Raw genomic sequence first — 15,151 nt, 5'->3', positions numbered from 1 at the left:
CAGGGTCTTCTTCGTCTTGCCCTTCTCCTCCGAACGTGTTCTTGCCTCTCCTCAACAAGATTCAAGTGTCACCGCATCAGGAAGTGTACCACAGCAGCCATCCTGAAGCCAATGACAGGTCTCTGCAGGTGTGTGCTTTTATACAGCTCTTAGTTACTTGCTTCTACAATGGTTTGCACCTTGTAAGAAGAGGTGTAAAGTTTTTGGAGGGTCAGCAATAAGGTGACCATATGGCTCCGTGTTCAGCAGGACAGTTTGGGACAGTTCAGGCTTTTCAACTCACAACCCAATGCATTCTGTTAAGCGTAGTCCTGCTTCTCTTAAAGGTAAGAATGGTACCTGAGACAGGTAAAACATATCAGAATGCATTGGGTTTCAATACAGTTCAACGTCACTAATGAAACAGGATTTGGAAGTTCATAGTCCAAAACCAGCAGTCAATAAAATATAGAGGCCAAGTATCGGCAGGGCATGAAAACCTGCCTTCCAATGCAGGTTTGAGGTGTGTTCCCAAGGTGACGTGGAGCAGGTGTCAGGGTAATCTCTGAAGCACGCTGTCAATTCACAGCTTCAATTATTTAATTGAAGGGACCGGGTTGGAACAAGGTCCTGGCCTGGAAAGGACTACCACTGCCCTACAGGTTGACCAGTTAGTTACAGTGCTTTAGCTTAGCATTATGTTCCAGCATTCACAATGCAGCATAAGCAACAGTGATATATCAAGTCAGAGTTAAGCTGCGGTTTGTGCCTTATACTATATTAGAAGTAGGCAGGTATGAATTTAATTTTCAAAAGGCCACAGCTAATAGCAACCAGGCTTTCAGTGTACAAACACATGCCATGATGAAATAATTCAAAACATCTTGTTGACATGTGTATCTCGTGTTTACTCTGTATGCTGCACAAGCAAGTTTGCACATGCCTGTTTAAACTGCTTATCCATGTCATTACGAAAGGGTGGGGATGTTTGCTTACCCTGTCAGCCGAAGCAAGCAAACCATCACAGTGCTCAGTGAATCCTTTGTGCATCATTAAAGCATCTCATCTTTGCAGACTGCAGACTGATGGTGCAGTCGAGCATTATCCCCATGTCAGCCACGGAAACAAATCACAGCCAGAAAGCTCCTGAGCAAAGACTGCCACTTTCAACACGAGGGTAGGGGATATCATTCTGATTGACAGCTTCACGCCATTAGAAATGACCTCAAAACTGAAAAGGAAAGCCAACAAAGCAGGTGCAGCAGAGAGAAGCTGTGCTCTGCCAGCGCTGCCTCAGACCCAAGGCCAGAAGGAAAACAACCTTTTTCCCCTTTGCAGCAAAGCATCCCAGAATATCCAGTCTCCTCAGGTGCAGGCAGCTGGCAGAGCTCCTGAGAAACTCTGGAACAGGAAGGCTAAAAGTAGGAAGACAATGGAAATCCTGTCAGGTGTAAACAGGAACAGACACCAACCCTCAGCCTCAGTTCATGTACGCGTCTCCAATTGATTCCTTCATTCTGACTTCCTCCCTGGAATCTTTTTCCGAGCACAGCGGACGAACGCCCAGAGAAAATGTTATTTACTGTTTGGCTCTTGCCAGGTACTAGTTCTTTTTGTATCTGAATTTGTAAAGGTAGACCAGTAGCTGTCTTTGATTTCCCTGCTGCAGTTGCAATCTGAAATACAGACCACCATCATAGCCTTTACCCATTTAACAGCTAACTACTCCAGGCCTTTTATACTGCACAGCCCGTCATGCTGCATGATGAGCATATTTAGTTGCCTAAAAATGCCTTATAAAGTGGCCACTCCAGTAAGATACCACACCAGAAAGTATTAACACAAAAAACAACAGGGATTTACCCATTTCAAGGCAACACAGGGAGCACAGGCTGAATTCATTTCAAGCACAGCAATAAGGATTAAGCATTAAAAAGCACGAGGTTTACTTCATGAATGCATATATTAGACAACACATAAGAGACCTAGATCATTTGAGAAGAGAAAAAATGAATAAACCTGTTTAAATCAATCTAATATTTAATGAGAACATTAAAGGGCTTCCTTGACCTCTTTGACAGCACTGCATTAATAAAATGTGTAATTACCATATTCATTAATTTTGCAGAATGAATTTCAACTCATCTCATTTAATTCAATCAGAGACAGGCAACAATGTCTTTGAAGTAAGCGTAAATAAAAAAAAAAAGAAAAGTAAAATAAGTGACTTCTTTTTTGATTAACAGAAATATTTCCTCCTTTTCAGTGCCTTTAAAAAGAAACCTTTTGGCTTTAAATAAAGTAGCACCAAGGGATAGTAACAGATGATAGAAGTTAAATTTTGTGTCTGTTTTTATATCTATCAGTGTAAGAACCATAAAGGATAAGCTTAATAAAGAAAATGTTCTGTTTTGAGATGTGTTGCATGAGGTTTTCTTTTTTGTACTTGTTTTTCTAGCATTTCCCTTTCTCTCTGGTATTTCCTGGAAACCCAACAGTGCAGTTAACCAGCCTCCTATTCAGAATTCCCACTCCTGAATGTTTCTCTTCGCAGTACCAAGTCTTGGTTTCTTTTCATTGCTTCTTGTAAGTGATTCTCTAAAGCAGCCCCCCCCCCACACTACTAAAGCTAGTCATGCAAGTGGTGAATTGTAAACACTTACAAGTTACCAGTTGATGCAGACAAACATTTCTACTTGTGTCTTCAGCAGTTTTATGACAGTTCTTTTACTTCTTTTATTGGTAGTGTTTTAATACATTATGTAACATATTTGACCCAGTCATGTGAGATTTAAGTGTGAATATTCCCTATTATTAGGAAAGCATAGCAAAAAAAAAAGTACTATAAAAGAGATACCACTAATAGCTCTAGTGTCATAGTGGTGGGAGTAGCCAAGTGGTTGAAATAAGAAATAAGTAAGAAGATGGATTTAGTTTTATCCATGAGAAACACACACACGCAATGAGGGAATGAGGGAATTCCAGAAATCATTGTGAAAGTATTGTGAGCTTCAACCATCAACCAACCTCTGCAAAATCCCTTTCAAACCAATTGTTTTGTAGTTTCTTTTGTAAATGATATAAAAATGCATGGAATGTTTTGGCTATGGCTTCATCAAAGTTGAAAACAATAACTACTTACCAGTAAGGTACCGGCATCTAATGAGTGCTGTGCAGTGCAAGGGCAAAATACAGATAGAATGTCAGGGGAATGGAAGGACAGAGGACTGAACTGTTTGCTTTCCCAAATCCAAACATTTTTATTTTCCTGAAGGTGAAACTGAAGTCTACATTCAGGGTTGGCCCAGTATCTACTGTTCTATGTATAGTCCACCAAAATGAAAATATTTACTAAGAGCAATAAACTCCTTATCAATATAGATAGCAAATTACAGGTTAAATTCTGGATTCCAATCTAAGATACCCCTCCCAGTGTTGGCATGGATCACGAAAAGCAAAGTGAGTGGATTCTGTACTTGAGATGGCTGTCGTGTTGGGCAGCTTGTTTTCATTCATATCTCTGTGATAACCCTAGCTATGGAAAACATTCCTTTGATGATATCAAAGGACCTGATTAATATGCAGTTCTGTCTCTTAAGTGGAATTCATTTTCATGGTCTCACAGCACTGCTTAGCACTTGTCACTGGCACCTTTTGTTGTGAAACTCAACAGAAGTTGCATCAAACTTTTAGTACGCACTGCTGACCTGTTTGTTTTTCCCCACGTCTCTACATGTACTTTGCCTTGCTTTTCTGGTGTTTGTCCACAAGTCGGCGCACCTCCCTTACAGGAACTCATAACTGATCGGAACTGAGTTGCTAGTTTCTAGTTTCACACGGAGCTGGGATCTACAGAAAATCACAAACAGAGGCAGTCAGGTGACTACAGGAAGCGGATGAGTAAGAAAATACACATTTAGTGAAAGATTAAAAAAACAACATTTTTTAAATTAAATTGCGCCTAGCAAGGAAAAGAAAATGCTCTTAGTTCTAACCGATGAGCATAAAGAACATTTGGCATTCCTTCCGGAGGTTGATTCTGCAGGTATGTCAACATACTGACCCTGAACGCATTCCATTTTCATTCATTTTTAAAAAAAAAATATAAACAGTCCTGAAGAAGATCACGGTTTAATATCCGTACATGTTGGGCATTTACAATGTCATTCTTTCAGACTTGGTCAGAGGTTTTCTGTAGTAACAATGCAATTCGCTACTGAAAATATTTAAAAAATGAAATTCTGGGTGTGATGTGATTAATTTTTTTCAGATGTCCAATCCAGTACACTACATACTACAGATCTTGTACTTGAATATAATATTTATGAAAACTACATTGGTAACTACAGTAGCAATATTAATTGTTTTTAAATACAGTAAAAGCATTAGCTTACATTTTCGCTGCTGTTTATTTAGATACCAATTCCACGCAGAACAATGTATATAGCCTTACTTTTATCTCACTGTTTGGAGTGTTTAACTAAATGCTGTTAATGTTTTGCTGTATTATCGACAGTTGTAGGGGAATTTGGAAGAATCGCATTGGAGTTTTTAAAGAAAGGATCCAATTCTAAAATATACGAAGGAGCAGCAAGTAAGTAGTATTTGTTTGCCTTTTGATTAAATCTGATGGCAGGGATGAAACGGCAGTCACTGTTAACCTTCCTCTCCCCACACATTATTAATGTGAACAAAGTAGCTGTTTTCTTTTTTTCTACAGGAAAGTTAAACGTTGCCGTTGACACTGTGCAGCATGGAGTGGAGGGGTTAATGTACCTCCTCAGTGAGAGCTCGAAGCTGATGGTAAATACGAATGCTATTTCACAAGGCCAGTTTTTCTAGCAATAATTTAAACTAGCTGTTGGTGGCTTGCATCTTTGCCTATGTGCAAAGTTCAAGTTACTTTACTGAAAATGTCACCAACAAAAAGCCGGAAAAGATGTCTGAAATATTGCTCAGCCGTTAGGCTTTTGAGGTTATTTTCAAATTGGATTTTGAAAGTGCCACTAACTGTTACACCTGGGGTAAAATGAATCCTCAAGTGACCTGACAGTTTTCTTTGTTAGATTTCCGAGGTGGATTTCCAGGACTCTGTGGTGGTTTTGGGATTTCCAGAAGAGCTGAATAAACTCCTGCTTCAGCTTTACTTGGACAACCAGAAGGAGATCCGGAATATCCTCAGTGAACTGGCACCAAACCTGCCTCACTACCATAATCTGGAGTGGAGGCTGGATGTGCAGGTACAGTGACCTGTGCAAAATATGTGCAGTCTCTTAATTAAGCTGGAATGGCTCAAACTGCTGTGCAACGGAAGTCTTAAATTATACCCTGTTTCATTGTCTGAGAACGATCACTGGTTTTCACCCCAAGCCTGTCACAACCTTAAACTGCAGTGACAGAGGCCAAGGCAAGCCATTCATTTAACCCATGAAAAACCTCAACTTGTAGTTCCTATTGATAAAGCAGCAGCAGCAGAAACAGCTGCTCCTCATCAGATTGCTAAAGCAGGTGTTTCCATTTAAGCAATAATATCCAACACAGGGGAATTACCAAAGATCACAGCCAGTTTAATGGCAGGGATTTGGCCAACTGTTTGATAATTCTGCTAATTCCCAAAGTAAAGGATATTACCACCATTATATGGCAGTGAGTAATGGCCCTTATATTGTAGACAGCTTTGTGTATAATAAGGAAAAGTAAAAAAAATGTGTGAAAGTGTCAGTTCATACAATTTTAAATTGCTAAGTAAATGCTAAAATCAGTATGACAGCAGCAACACGCTATGAAATCATATGGGGTGTTTATCATCTTACTTCAGGTCTTGTGCATTACTAAACTAGGTAGCAATGCAAGCTGTAAAGATAAATGATCAAGAACATCTGGGAAATGGGGGGATAATTGGATATATCTAGGATTAGCAACTAATTGTATTTTCAGTTTATTTATTTATTTTTTACATGGTAATGATTTTGTTTCTAAATCTTCTATGTGTGTTTAGCTGGCAAGCAGAGCACTGAGACAGCAGATCAAACCAACTGTGACTTTCAAACTGCACCTTGAGCAAAATGGAGAGGAGAGTGCTAAAGTGTTACAGACTGACCCCGCAACCCTCTTGCACCTGATCCAGCAGCTAGAACAGGCACTGGGGGAGATGAAAACCACTCACTGCCGGAGGATCGTGCGCAATATCAAATAGCATCAACGAGTAAGGAAGCACTTCTGGACCATTCCTTCACACTTGCAGTACTATAAATACTGTATACTGTAATTTCACAGGAATTCAGAACAAAATCAGAGTAGCTCCTTTAGTTTTTTATTCCGGGCAAATTAAAGAACAGGTCAGGTGCTGATAACTATCCCAGCAGTACTTTCTGTACGCTCAGTGCCTGGGTTGTAGTATTTCCAGTCCGCACACAAGCAGCGATTGTATTGAAGTTCAGCAGATCAGGTGTTTAAATACAGAACTGCAATGCCTTATTTTTATGTAAGTAGTTGATTGATATTTTATGTGAAGCACAACCCATATTTGGAACCATCAGTGTAAAACAAACAAGCTAGCAAAATAATAATAAAAAAAATCTGCTTGGCTTAAATATTCCATTTAGAATTTCATTTTCCTTCAAATGTATTATTGGTTAAATCCCCACTTTAGTTCTGAATTTAAATGCCTTGTATTCTAGCAGAATTTTAATAATATCACATTGTTACCAAACTTTCAGACAACCTTAACGATTGCTCTAGTGTACGGAAAGCGCTAAATTCACGCACAGTAAGCTGTAAAGTACTTCACATGTGAATGATAATTGTCAAGTAAGGATGTCCTGTTTTAATATTCATATTTCATGCTTTTCTGTTTCTGTAACCGTTTGACTCCATGTATGAGAGCTGCTCTGCTTCTGTAGCCAACAGCGTGCTGATGGGCAACCTTGGTACAGCTCCTGAAGTGTTTCCTTCTTCAAAGATCTGGATGTATAATTCAATATATTTACAGTGTGGTGATTTTATCTTGTTTCAAATGGAGACCATAATCTTGCTGAACCAGTAAATCTTAGTATGGGTTTAAACACCAGCACATACCATCGGACACTGCAGATTTGTAATGCAGTATGATCTGTACTGTTTGTAAAGACTGTAGGGTGACTATATGGCTGAGATGAAAGTCCTCTGAATTGTTCAACTTAGAGCCAAAAGGTCATCGTATCTAGAAAATGTCGCAACACTACAGTATGTTTGAATGAGACTTTACACACTGGGGCTACTCGACATCACGATTTCACTATAACATGAAGTCGGAAATCAAAGACTGCATCGTAACGCTTATATACTGTGCAGTGTCCTTCATAACGGTGTCATCACAGAACTCTGTACAATAAAAATGTGTCATAATCTGACAGATGTCTTTGCTTTATTATTCATAGCAGTATTTTAAAATGATCTGGTTTGAAATCCTCTGGTATTAGTATTAGCCTAATCCTAAATAATACAATTTTATGAAAGTGAAACAAGAAAATTTGTTTCACTTCATAAAATGTGTCTCTTTATTGGTGTTTAAAATATAGTTAGGCTTGGCAACTGACTGTTAATGCATACAGAATTGAGTCATATCAAAATATGTTTCACAGAAGGGGCAATACTTATATTGGAGTATACAGGCTGCATATACTGTACATACTAGGTGTTGTTTTTGCTTTGTTTTTAGCACAGAAATGTTGTGACATTACACTGCATGAACACAAGGGGGCGTAGGTTTTCTTTAATTGGATGTTCATATACCACTTCTATTGCATTCAACTTATTAACACCAGTGACTGTACGTGTGTTGTATAGTTTGCACAAATAGAGTTTGTGTGGTGGACAGCAAGGGACAAATCCTTTATATACCGAGCATCAATATAAACTTATTACTATTATAACACATTTATTTTCGAAAAAAAAAAAATGGAATATAAATGACGGACATTGACCAAATGTTTTTGGTTTCTTTTTAATCACTCGATCATTCATTCTTGACCATGACACGCCTTGAGTGACTAGTACTGACGCATATGCACTTAATCACCTAATTAATGAGACAGTTGATTGGACACTGGATATGGAGTGATTTCAGCTGTTGAATTGCAAGCTTGAATAAAAGCAATAAAGAAAATCACAGAAAAAAACCAATATGCCACATCTGTCAAGAGAGCAGCACCTTCGTGCAATCGGCATGTCGGAGGCTGGACTAGGGCAGCGTACTGTGGCTCGCCGTCTTGGGTGCTCAAATATAAGTGATACGTTTCTTTTGATGCTCAGTATATCTTCTAGAAACTGCCTGTAAAGAAATGGATAAATGACTATGAAGTGCAGCAGGACAAAATACATCTGCTGTAAGGCCATTCAGTTTTTAGGACCCTCCTTCGTTGGATTCAACCCAGGTGCTACATTTTAAAACACAAGACCAAATCATGTTTCCAAACAAAAATGCTTTCAATACAGGCTCTTCCACCTGTAATTTCAGATTTGCTTATATAAAAAATATAGCAAATGCTTAAGTGCATGCTTCCCTACCATTCAAAGGGAGCCAAGACTTGGAATTGTTAAGGCAGCCTAATGGTGCCAAGCAGCAACTGGAACTGATTACAGTGTATTAAACCACAACAATAACATACTTAAAAAACATCATTTTTTACTTTTTTTTTTTACCTTAATTAAATGATTAAGTGAAGTAAATAACTTAATTAATGAGTTGTTGGTTGGGAGTTTTAACCCAGTTGCCATCAAAAGTAGACAATGTTTTGATGTTTTACCTGGTAGACAAATAAAAAAATATAATTCAACCTGACTGGTTTATATATTCACAGTTACTATGGAAAAATCTGACAATCATTAATAAACTGGCTCAGCGGATTTCTACCTAAGCAGATTTGTAACCATGTTGGAGTTCCTTAATGTGAAGCACACTCTGGTGCCTAACAATGAGTGAAGAAAAACATGTTGCCTATAAAGAGAACTAAGTTGTCTAACAGAAAGTACCACTAATCAAAAACCGGTATTTTATGCATTAACTTTTTAACAAGAAAAAGAACTGCATGCCCCCTTTGAAAACAAGGGCATGTACTATTCAGTCTTGAACAAAGAAGACTACGCGGTGATCTGATTCAAACATTCAAAATCCTAAAAGGTATAGACAATGTCAACCCGGGGGACTTCTTTGACTTGAAAAAAGAAAAAAGGACCAGGGGTCATAAATGGAGATTAGATAAAGGGGCATTCAGAACAGAAAATAGGAGGCACTTTTTTACACAGAGAATTGTGAGGGTCTGGAACCAACTCCCCAGTAATGTTGTTGAAGCTGACACCCTGGGATCCTTCAAGAAGCTGCTTGATGAGATTCTGGGATCAATAAGCTACTAACAACCAAACGAGCAAGAAGGGCTGAATGGCCTCCTCTCGTTTGTAAACTTTCTTATGTTCTTATGTTCTTACTATTGAGCAACTCGAAAACAGCACTTCCTTTCCTAAAAGGTAATTGGTATGCTCTTTACCTTCAATGCTGTTAAGCATGAAGACCACCATCTGGAAGTGTGTGTTACCTGAAACAGAAATATATTGAAAAGAGATTAAACATACTGTATGGAAATGCATTCTAGACATCTGTAAAGCCAGTAGTGACAGTGGAATTAAACTAACCAGAGAGATGAAAATAGATTTTCCTTGAAAATGTGATTGCTACAAGCAGATCTGCCCCCTGTGTAGACATAATCTTTATGAAACACTGGTACAATTGTAAGATCAGGTAAAACCTGTTACTGGTGACCACTCCTGGTTCTGGATATAAGTGGTGTCCTGTAACTGATTATCTTTCAACAGATTTAAATGAATGCAACTGACTGAATCTGCTCAAGAGTGCAACTGTTCTGTCGAGACAGGTGTCCCCTAACAACAGGTGATCTTCAGAGTGTTACAGAACTCCCCATTACTTTGGCAACATTGTATCTCCTGTTGCTGCCTCCTGTGTACATGCTCTGCATATTGTTACACATGCTATTTCCTTACCAAGTGATCTTCAATTAATAGGAAAGCAACAGTCCTGGACTGCTGGGCAATGGTAGCCTAAGAGACTGACACAGTGGTAGAAAATTAGAATGGACTCAAATAAATCATATTTATATTGTGTTACACTGCGTGCTGTGCAGAAGACTCTATAAGAACATTCTTTTTATTATGATTAATATGATTATTGCTATGAATCACATGTGAAATGAACCAATCATCTCAGATTGGTCAAGAGTCCAGCACAACCAGTATATCTTGTGTTCAGATGTCAGCCCGTGCATATAACACAGCTTTTCTATGTTTTATATAGGAAGTATAGTAAAGTGTTTCAGCCACTGTATTTAGATATAATGCAAATATTTAATGAGAGCACATCCATTGGTGGACTCACAATAATCACACCTGCTGTTACTGTCAAAGATACTTTGAAAGATCCTAGCAGTATTCTGGTTCTGTGCTTAGAAGTTCTTACAATAATTCTCTTTAGGCTCTGAAAAGGCAAGCATAGGAAAGATGTCAATAAGGAAAATGTCTGGTTTGATTCCTTTATGCCACACCATACACAAAAGAACCTTTTCATTTACCATACACAGCATATCCAAGTTCAACCTACACAAACAGACGAGGCATTGTGTGGTTAATTATATTTACAACCAGATTTAAACCATGTATGGTGCTTACAATTTCCCTGAAACCTGCCATTGTGTGCAACATAAAATCATGTCTCTGTGGGATTTACTTTGGTCAATATGGGACTCAAAAACATCCCTGTGATTCTCATACAAAAAGTCATCTTCTGAGATAATTTATTCATACAGTATGTCCCGCTATAGCTAAAGGAGAGAGACCACTTTCATCCACATTAATGGACTAGTTAGTCATGCTGGCCTACACACAGTAACTGTATTTAAAGTTGAATACCTTGTACAGTGACAAATAATTGGGGATTGTCCTTATTGGCTGGCAGGCCCATGCAGCTCCTGACACAGAGTTCAAGTGGAAGCTGGTGGTGTTCAGGGTTGAAGGTTTCTGTGATTTGCACTGCTGTAGCCAGTCCATTGCTTGTCCAAGTAGCTCTTATTCTAAAGCCTTGGTTATGATCCCTTGAACCCTTTGAATTTGAGAGTAATAAGGTATCTGAAGGTTGAACCTACATGGCAGAAAGAGTGCAAAGAAACACTACATGCTGCTCCTGACCCTTTCCATCTTCGATAAGAACTGAAATACAAATTGTGCATGTTTGTTACCATAGTAACAATCCTGGTTTTATATAAAAAAAATACACACGCACACACACACACTGAAAACTCACTATTTTAATAATTAGCTACATTTCATCTTCCGCCTTCTTCATATAGCACGGTACAAACATCAGTCTACCGAACCTTTTCTACCATGCTATCTTTTCATCTTTAAGTATTTCTAGTGATTTATGAGTATCCTGTTGTATCCCAATTCTCCTTGGATATAGAGCTGTCTTTGCTTTTGAAGTTGTTTATATTCCCTTTGTTTAATATACTGGATACTGTATTACAGACACCATACAGTATGTACTGTAAAATATTTTTTACTAAATAGAATAGCACTTTAAAGATAAAAATGCAGCCTTGTGTGTGTATGCATGTGTGCGTGTGTGTGTATGTGTGTGTGTGTGTATGTGTGTGGTTTACTCTGATCTTTTGATAAGTAGATAATTATCTGTCTCATTTAGAAGAAGCTTTCCATTGTTGAAGTAAGGAATGTTATTCTATTTTTTTAAAATCTGTAACGATGAGTACAGCCACACAAAATATTTCAGTTTTCACTTTAAACTAACATTTAAAAACAGTAAACAATGAAAAGCGAGATCTGCACAATAAATGTGTGTTTTTTTAAAAAAAAAAAAGCACACAAAGACATCTATTGATTAATAATTTGTTATCATTTTTGTAAAAGGAAAATACAATTAGTGTTACAAAACTAGTGACAAACTACACAAGACAATTAAAAAAAGATGTGTACTCTGGAGTAAAACACTGAGATCTGTGTAATTCAATCTCCACTCTTAGAGGCTGCTGTACTTAATAAAACTGACACACTGTAGATTTTGGTGTGAATGTGACACCTTTGACCTACCTGTGCTTCAGTCCTCTCATCATTAAACTGAATTAATTTCGGGACATTAAACTGCACGAGACAGGCTTCAACAGATGGTGAAGAGTGCTTCCTTGGGTATCAATGCCTTCCCCATTGGAGAACTGATGTTGCTTCTCAGCTCTGTTATCCTGGGTAAATAACATAAAAAGATAGATCTAATATGGAAGCAGAACAAAATTGGAAACAGTAGCCTATTGTGATGAATTGATATTAAGGTATAAACCAATTGCTAGCAATGTATCTTAATTTACTAATCTTATCTTAACACATACCTACCTCAATCTACAGTTTTTATCTGTGTGACAGATTTATGTCACTGAAACAGCCCTTCTTTAATGGACTACAGACCAACATTTTGTTTTCAGTTCTATATTTATACTACTTTTTACAGATGATGTAACTGTGCAACTATAAAGAGAAACTTAAGCTACCTTTGCCCCCAAATGATACAGCTGCTAGAATTATGAAACAGAAAGTTATATAGCACAAAGACATATGTGGGAGTGGATTTTAGTTACTCTGCCTAAATATGGTAAAATTAGGAGCCACTGAGAAAGTTATTTCCAGACGCACAAAACTATAGAAAACACATAAATACCGAAAACCTGGGAACCTGGGAACGGATTGCTATCTGATTCAACTGTCATGGTTTTAGATTAGGTTTATACATGCTTAAACATTAGGAACCAATAAACTTTCTGTTAACCTCCGGACAGCTGATGTCAAGCGGCGGCTACAACTTGACAGCTTTGATTTATTGCTAACAATTTTGTGTGGAAAAAAAAAAAAAGAACCCTTTGTTTTTACTTTTTGTAAATAACTGTTTTAAAACTTACTGTGTTCAGTTTAAGTTTTCTGTATGCACTTGGTAGGCTTCTTGGTGTTGTTACTATGATCACACAGACCGAATTTATTTAGAAAGTTATCCCCCGAGCTCATGAATAATTAATGAGACAGTGCTGCCAGAGACGCCTTTGGAAAGTTGAGTTTACAAACTATGTAGAGGAGAGTCCCAGAACAGAGTGTCGGAACGTTGAGACAGTGATTAGGGAAAAGGCAGGAGAAGTTTTAAATAACTTTTTCCCAATCTGGGAAAACAAGCAACCCGGTATATCAGGAATTAAAGCTAAAATACTGATACAATAAAATTATTTTTCAGATCAATGATCTGGAGAATCGGAAAGAACACACGGGATATATCCTACTTATAAAACTTTGTTTTGAAGAAATAGAATCTATTGTAGATTTTAGACTGATCGTAACTAAGCGTAAAGATTTTAAGGATTTTAAAGCACTTTTTTTGTATTGTCTATTTTCCCAAAGAAAATGAACACCAATTCTCTTCACCCTCTGCCGGGACAGCAAGTTATCCATGTCGCCCAGGACCTCGACACGGATCTGGAACAGCTCTTCAATTCGGTCATGAACCCCAAGCCGAGTTCCTGGAGGAAAAAACTTCTCCCAGAGTCCTTTTTCAAGGAGCCAGAGTCAGGCTCGCATTCCCGGCAGTCTAGCACCGATTCGGGCAGCCTCCCTCCCCGGTTGACGGTTCAACATGTCCGATCACATTCCTCCCCTGCCTCTCTCCAGCTTGGGACTGGAGCCAGCGCGACCCCCAGCCCGACTCAGCACGCACATCTCCGCCAGCAGTCCTTCGATGTCGCCGATGAACTGCAGTTGCCACCAGGCTGGGAAATGGCATTCACCCCGTCCGGACAGAGATATTTTCTAAAGTAAGTGATGCAAAATATATACAGTATCTTAAAAGTTCAATTTAAGTTAGTTACCTTCACTGCGAAGTCAATGTTAATTGCAGTACTAAAATAGCAATTTAGCTATATTTTATTAAACGTTTTTTTTTTTTTTTTTTAAAGAAGGGTGCCTTTTTCGGTGGAACCTTCGTGCCCGGCAGTAACTTTACAGATTTGACTGCAGCCGGCGCGAGTTGTAAATGCGAGTAAATGCGTTATAAATGCGTTATAGTACCCATTAATTTTACATTTTACATTTAGAGTAACATTGCTGTTTACTAAAATAAATATTTAATGTATGTTATTAATTAATAATCTATAATAATGCATATAACTTAAAATACACGCGCTAATACTAGGCTTTGTCCTGTACTTACTGCGATAGCTGACCTTTCATGTCAGTGTGTGATAAGTTCCAATACATACAGGAGAGAGGGGACGATATGGCTGCTGTTCTGAAGGTCCTTAGTGTCAGTGAATGATGTGAAAAATACTGAAGTGAATTACTGAATGATTGTCATTATCATCTATTTCCATGAAGCATAAGAGTCCTACTGACGGCAATATTGATGATATAACATCATTAGGGGTTTTGTTGACATAGGCTCCACATTCACCATAAAGCCCACCCCACATAACAGAATGGTTTAAAAACCTTGGACACATTATATTGTATGCATTTTCAAAAGAGCATTTGGCAGATGGTGTTTAAATAGCTACAGCTCCCTAGTGAAGTGTGGTATAATATTCTAAACCAAAGTCTGTAATTGGTTTAGCTTTCAGATGACCCAACACAATGCTTTCTAGCAAGTGCATGTTAGCCCACCCCCCCCCCCCAGCCTGCCTGCCTGCCCAGTTTGATGGAGTACACTTTTATTGTCTTTGTTAACTCACAAACTCAAACCCATTCTCTTTGTAACTAACTGAACTTTTAAGAACTAGTCACCTCTCACATGCTCTGTGTTGCGATCCTAATTGTAGCAAACTGTGAAAAAGATCATTTCAGTTCGGTTATGCTAAAACTTATAATTTCCCCATCAAAATACCAATTACCTTTATCACATGATTTTCATCAGTTGTTATGTGGTTCTGCTTCAAAGCTGATTTAAGAACAGTGGCGCCAACATTTAATTTCAACTAATAAATAAACAGGTGGCCACACAAGACGGTCTGGAGCATATATACACACTGAGGCAGAAGCCTCTCCACAGCAGGTCTTGTTTATATTCCACTGGACTGTCATGACTAGG

At 38.2% G+C, this 15,151-nt stretch overlaps 2 protein-coding genes and 1 long non-coding RNA gene across 9 annotated transcripts in view; 2 read left to right on the top strand and 1 right to left on the bottom strand.

Moving 5' to 3' along the window:
- The first annotated feature begins 3,792 nt into the window (after positions 1-3,792).
- commd2 (COMM domain containing 2) lies at positions 3,793-7,370 on the top strand. Of its 2 annotated transcripts, none has more exons than XM_034038629.3 (5): positions 3,793-4,024; positions 4,496-4,573; positions 4,679-4,782; positions 5,046-5,219; positions 5,978-7,370. In XM_034038629.3, exons 1-5 carry the CDS (start codon positions 3,958-3,960, stop codon positions 6,173-6,175), a joined length of 621 nt encoding a protein of 206 aa, XP_033894520.3. In that variant the 5' UTR covers positions 3,793-3,957; the 3' UTR covers positions 6,176-7,370. The 2 variants fall into 2 exon arrangements, with proteins under 2 accessions (XP_033894520.3, XP_033894521.3); XM_034038630.3 differs by having other exon boundaries at positions 3,795-4,024; positions 4,700-4,782.
- Positions 7,371-7,949: 579 nt separating this feature from the next.
- LOC117423446 (uncharacterized) lies at positions 7,950-15,137 on the bottom strand. Of its 4 annotated transcripts, none has more exons than XR_009307591.1 (6): positions 14,955-15,137; positions 12,130-12,278; positions 10,936-11,232; positions 10,015-10,079; positions 9,504-9,551; positions 7,950-8,290 (listed from the first exon to the last, which is right to left on the bottom strand). It is a non-coding gene; the product is annotated as an uncharacterized LOC117423446 (long non-coding RNA). The 4 variants fall into 4 exon arrangements; XR_004664282.2 differs by lacking the exon at positions 14,955-15,137 and adding an exon at positions 12,987-13,071; XR_004664281.2 differs by lacking the exon at positions 14,955-15,137 and having other exon boundaries at positions 12,130-12,930.
- Positions 13,158-15,151, top strand: part of LOC117423445 (WW domain-containing transcription regulator protein 1-like) — a 37,913-nt gene continuing 35,919 nt past the window's right edge. The window contains exon 1 of one of the 3 annotated variants that reach the window (XM_034039254.3): positions 13,158-13,883. In XM_034039254.3, coding sequence (XP_033895145.3) covers positions 13,477-13,883 — 407 coding nt within the window. In that variant the 5' untranslated portion in view covers positions 13,158-13,476. The remainder of the gene's footprint in view (positions 13,884-15,151) is intronic. The other 2 variants (XM_034039252.3, XM_034039255.3) reach the window with 2 other exon arrangements.

Source organism: Acipenser ruthenus, chromosome 17 (assembly GCF_902713425.1).
Source record: "Acipenser ruthenus chromosome 17, fAciRut3.2 maternal haplotype, whole genome shotgun sequence".
Taxonomy (NCBI): Eukaryota; Metazoa; Chordata; class Actinopteri; order Acipenseriformes; family Acipenseridae; genus Acipenser; species Acipenser ruthenus.
This window is presented reverse-complemented; position numbering and strand designations above follow the sequence as displayed.

What these genes read in the sequence shown, in the direction of transcription:
- commd2 (XM_034038629.3), top strand. Translation starts at nt 3,958, where the DNA reads ATGCTCTTAGTTCTAACCGATGAGCATAAAGAACATTTGGCATTCCTT. An exon ending in AATATACGAAGGAGCAGCAA is followed by an intron (nt 4,574 to 4,678) that starts GTAAGTAGTATT and finishes TGAACAAAGTAG; the next exon opens with CTGTTTTCTTTTTTTCTACA. An exon ending in GTGAGAGCTCGAAGCTGATG is followed by an intron (nt 4,783 to 5,045) that starts GTAAATACGAAT and finishes TTTCTTTGTTAG; the next exon opens with ATTTCCGAGGTGGATTTCCA.